Source organism: Halichoeres trimaculatus, unplaced genomic scaffold (assembly GCF_033239565.1).
Source record: "Halichoeres trimaculatus isolate MK-OKI-2021-1 unplaced genomic scaffold, fHalTri1.1 fHalTri1_scaffold_19, whole genome shotgun sequence".
Classification (NCBI taxonomy): domain Eukaryota; kingdom Metazoa; phylum Chordata; class Actinopteri; order Labriformes; family Labridae; genus Halichoeres; species Halichoeres trimaculatus.
In genome coordinates, this window is record NW_027437197.1 from 401,936 (window position 1) to 407,397 (window position 5,462).

Here is a 5,462-nt window from a genome sequence, read left to right on the forward strand (position 1 = left end):
GCTGTATGCAGAGTATCTGCTAAAATCCTGAGGTTGATTCCAATTCCTTTTTAAGACTTTTTCAAAAACCTTTAAAAAGTTTTAAAACTTTATCACAACTTTCAGTTGTTGTTGGCATCCACTCTTTACCAGTTGTAGTTTACATTTTTACAGAAATGCTGTAAGCTGAGGAGGAATAAAGCTTGAAAGAACAAATGAAACTAAAGGCAGGTTTATCCACACTCCCACAACAAGAAACAGCAGATATTCAAGGCCACCTTGCTGAAAAAAATGAGAAATTATTTAATCATTTTTAAAGTTTAGGACATATCGGATTGAGATTGTGTGATTTGCTATAATGTTGTATTTAATTTCTCTTTATTAAACTAGAAATGACATTAATTTATAGCTGCTGTATATACCTCTCACAATTCTTATTGTTGTATTTTATTGTAACTAGAGTTTTTATGTTTTTTTTTTTTAATTTTATTCTTTTTTATTTTTGTATTTTTCTACTGACTCCATTGATTTCTGCTGTTAACACAACAATTTTCCAGTTTGGGGTCAATAATGTAACTCTATTCTTTTCTATTCTATTCTATTCTATAACTTTATGGGCCGAGTGTTTAACGTCCCAATCAGGGGACAGTTGCAAGGAGGAAAATAAATATTCATGCATATTTTTTGGGTCAAAGCTTGAATACCTATGGAATTTAATACCTCATAAAACCACAATTAAGACTTTTTAATACTTTTTAAGGCCCTTAATTTTCCCAAAATTGATGGATCAACTTTTAATACTTTTTAAGACCCCACAGACACCCTGTGTATGTATTAAAGTAAATTATCAAATGCATCCAAATGTGTTTTTACATTAGTTTGATGTCAAATTGACATCACCCTGTTTCCCCCAAAATATCAGTGTTTGTTTAATTTGAATATTTGATTTTTGGACAGTTTGTGTGTTTAGAGTTAAACTGTGAATTATAACCAGAGAGCAGAGGGAGAAATGACATGTGAGAGGGAAATGAATGAGTCTCTTTAATTAAGCTGGCTTTTCACTGTGTGTTTTGGGTATTTTTTATTCTTTCAGTCATTATGATTATTATCATGATGATGATGATGATGATGATGATGATGATGATGATGATGATGATTATTATTCTTATTATTATTATTATTATCATTATTATTATTATTATTATTGTTGTTGTTGTTGTTGTTGTTATTATTATTATTTTTATTATTCCTTCATTGAGGTTGTTTAATGGAATCAGAACAGATATTAAATATCCCTGCTCCTCCCCATCAGTTTTATAAATTGTCTGTCAGTTCTGGGGTTGTAAATTAAAACCAGCTGAGTATAACACACCTGAACCACTTAATGTAATTTAAGAAACAGCCTGTGATTGCCCGTTTCCTCCTGTTTTAGGTAAAGCTTGTATGTACATGTGAGTCGGCCTCCAGTCCAGTAGGGGGCGATAATCCACTGACAAAAAAAGGGAAGCAGACGGAGCCGCCCCAGAGCAGCAAAGCTCAGCTGTGTGCTCCCTGAAATCAGCTGTTTGACTTTAAGTTGAATGTGTTAAAGGAAGAATTTCTCACATTTTGAAGCCAGCGAACAGGAAGTGTCTGAGCTGATCTGTGGACGGTCAGAGCTGCAGCCTGACTGAAGATGCCCTCAGCAGATCAACCACACGGTGGGTTTCACTCTGCACACAGCTTCAATCAGCTTCAATCAGCTTTAAGTGTGTGTAAAGACAGATTTAACAGAGCACAGCAGGGTTTGAACAGAGAGACAGTCTCATTTAAGATGATTTTAGTCCTTACTGTTATAGAAAGAGATACCAGAGTTTGTTTCCTCATTTATTTCATCATCTTTGTTTTGATTCGGTCTCAGGTGCATGCTGGGACATTAAGTTTTATTCATACTTGTGTTTTCTGCTTAGGTTTGGTCTTTATTTTGGTTGAATTAGCCCTTTTTAGCAGGATATACATCAAAAAGATTAGAGAACATTAAAATAATTTAAAGATATTGTAAGCTTTTCTTGATAAGTTCCTCAAAATATTTTATACTTTCTGTTTCAAGAAACTTGTCGACAAAGTGATGGTTTATGTTTTTTTTTATTGTCAATATTAATGTCAAACTATATCATTGAAAGTATACATTTACAGAATTCAATATTATAACATTTCACAAGACAAAGGAAGAACATACAGAACATATGCCAGAAGTAAATGGTTCAAATAAGAAAGTAAAGTAATACAAAGTCTTTTTTTTCAATTAAAACAATGAAATAAATTTAAGCATTCAAGAGTCTTTATAACTTTGGGGTTTAAAGAAGTCTGAATAGACTCAGCGTATTGTTGTAATACTAAAAGAAACAGTTTAAAAATGGCTTTTTAAAAGTGAATTTGCATTTATGAATATGAAATTTAGTGAAGATGATAAGTAAATTAATAATGTAAAATTCATTCTTTTTGGAACCACATACATTGTAGAAACCAAATAATACATTTGTGTATATAAGAGCAAAGCCATTCAGGGTGTGTGATTGTGTATAATGTATAAAGTTTTTCCAAAATGTTACTGTATAGGGGCATTTCCAAAAAAGATGAACAGTTGTTTCATTTTCCTGATGACAAAAAGAGCAAATACAGTCAATGTCTTTATGAAGTGATTGTTTTGCAGGCTAGCATCGGTGATGGTTTATGGTTTTTACCTGTCACAGTTGGAGATAAATGATGTGTGTGACTTTTGTGCTTCAGGTGTCGACAGAGTGGTGGAGAACATCTGTAAACTGTCTCCAGATCTGCTCTCTGAAGCTGTGAGTGGATTAAAGTTCAGTCTAACTCTTTCACCTTCCATGAGTTTCACAAACTTCATCTTTAGACGATGGAGGGATTTTCCATCTGATGATCACCTGCAGGGAAAGACTTCTTAATCCCTCCTTTTGTCAGGTTTTCAGCAGGGTGGGGTTAGTGGAGTTAGTGTGCAGCAGCTCTGAGCTGGATCAACCATCAGATGTGAATAAAATGATGAAGTTAATCTTACAGAGGAAGGATGATGATGATGATGATGATGATGATCTGCCCGAGCTGCACAGGATGTGGTGCTGAGGATCTGATAACTGGTCTCTGATCTCCACAGTGTCAGCTCGTACTCTCGTATCTGCTGGGCCACACCAGAGGAGTCGACTCGGCTCAAGTTTCTGATGTGAGTCAGGATCTCACTCTCTCTCTCTGCAGATGTTTTAACCTGACACTACCTCCTCTCCTCCAGCTCCTCCCTCACTGTGTTTGTGCTCCTCTCCTCTGAGCAGAGGTTTCAGCGAGCTGGAGTCAGGCTGGAGCAGGACGCTCTTCAGGACATGATCAGATTCCTGCTGCTGACTTTCAGGTAGCAGGTTTCCTCCTTTTATTGACTCTGATTGGGATTATAAATGTGACGCTCCATGATGTATTTTTCCACTCTGATGTGTTCGATGTGTTTGCTCGTTGATGGACTGAGCGCTCAGCCTTGCACAGGGTCATGTGATGGTACCACAGGTTTCCTCTGAACCCTCAGGTCAGCGGGGAAGACTAACCTCTCTGGGGATGACCTCGTGTCCCGGCTGGAGGAAAGCAGCAGTAAGTGGCCCAAAGCGTGTCTGCAGGAGGTGCACAGGCTGTGGAGCGAACACGGAGCATCAGTGCACGCTCAGCAGGAGGTCCACGCCACGCTCAGCATCAGCCAGGTGTGTCCAGGTGTCTTCAGACAGCTCTGATCTGTGTGTCAGGGGCCTGGGGGGATGTTGGGTCTGTGTGAAGGCTGCAGTCTCACCTTGGTGCTGGTTCTCCTCCCAGCTGGTGGACCTGCAGTGGAAGCTGGGCATGGCGGTGAGCTCAGACACCTGCAGGTCCCTGAACTCTCCGTACGTGTCTCTGCTGCTGAAGGTGGTGGAGCCATCAGGACAGATCAGCCACCGGTCGTTTGAGATGACGGTCCCTCAGTTCCAGGTCGGTCTGTTTGCTGTGAGTGGAGGTTTGGGGGGGGTTTAAAGCTGGTTCAGAGTCTGAGATCCAGTTTCTGTTTTTGTCCTTTGCAGAACTTCCACAAACAGCTGAAGGAGATGGCTGCGGTCATGGAGACAGTTTGATGTTTTCAGACTCAGTGTTTCCCTTAAGTGTACATGAAAGCAGGTGAGGAACAGCTGGCCAGGTGTGTGTGTGTGTGTGTCACCTGTCTCCTGCCTACACACACACACTCTGCAGACGTCTTTGCACTGAAGGTTCCTCCGCTCTGAAGCTAACACGTGATTCAGTGCGTCAAATATTTGTAAATGTCTGTTTACTCTGACAAAATACTGAAGTCCTGCCTCCACCATCAGCTCATCAGCTCGGTTACCTCTCAGCTCGGCTCAGCGTCAGGAGTTAGGATCATCCAGCTGAGTAACACTTTGATTTCATGGGTTTCTGTTTCTAAATAATGCCTGAGAAAGTTTCCTCTGCGTGTTTTACCTCTGTGTACGTTCCTGTGTCTGACTAAAAGAGGAAATAATAAAACATCAATAATACTCTGTCTTTACAGCTCTATATTTACAGCTCTATATTTACAGCTCTATATTTACAGTATACTCTCTGTCAGAGGCTTTGATTTATGGATTGGATTTCTTGTTGTGTCTTTTTGTAAGAATCTGAGTGTGGATAATAAAATCTTCTTCCTGTGTGACTTTGATTTGTTTTAACGCCTCACTCTGAGTGAGTTAAAGAAAAGTTGCAGCTTCAGATCAGATAAATAAAACCATCAGATAGTTCACAACAAATGTTTACTGGATCCAGACTCTGCAGGAAAAACTGGATGCATCAGACTCCAATCACATCTGTTCATTAGTCCACAGAGGAAACACACACACTTCAGGTTGGGACATCTGCAGGGAACCACAAACTACAGACAGGAGGACTCTCTGAAACCTGGCTGTGTGTGCTCAGTGGCCTGTATGATAAAGGCACTTGAAGCTCACTCACACACACACACACACACACACACACACACACACACACACACACACACACACACACACACACACACACACACACACACACACACACACACACACACTTGGCTGTAATGGCTCCTGCTCAGTGCTGAGGTTATAAATGGCTCAGCTTCTATTTCTGGAGGATCTGGATCTGGGTCTGGGTCAGGGAGGAGGGGACTGACGGCTGCAGGGTGAGAGCCACAGCAGGTCTGACACAGCTGGGACTCTGTTTAACCCTAAAACCCACAGAGGATCGTTTCTGACTGGACCTGGTCTCAGAGTCTCACCCGGGCCCACAGGGTCCCACGCAGTCCGGTCTGCGCTGGCAGAGCCCCGGGGCCTGAGCCACGGCACATGTTCGTGGAGGAGCCTTTCCAGTTCCTGTGTTCCTCGGAGCGAGGTGGAGCCCCGGCCTGTCACGTTCCTCACATCGGCTGCGCCCTGCCCACCGCAGCACGTGGG

At 41.2% G+C, this 5,462-nt stretch overlaps 1 protein-coding gene across 1 annotated transcript; it reads left to right on the forward strand.

The window, feature by feature from the left end:
• Positions 1 to 1,441: 1,441 nt before the first annotated feature.
• Positions 1,442 to 4,661, forward strand: commd6 (COMM domain containing 6). Its single transcript, XM_074695058.1, has 7 exons — positions 1,442 to 1,679; positions 2,749 to 2,807; positions 3,131 to 3,196; positions 3,303 to 3,379; positions 3,548 to 3,716; positions 3,826 to 3,978; positions 4,068 to 4,661. The coding sequence occupies exons 1-7, from the start codon at positions 1,655 to 1,657 to the stop codon at positions 4,116 to 4,118; spliced, it is 600 nt and encodes a 199-aa protein (XP_074551159.1). The 5' UTR covers positions 1,442 to 1,654; the 3' UTR covers positions 4,119 to 4,661.
• The last annotated feature ends 801 nt before the right edge of the window (positions 4,662 to 5,462 follow it).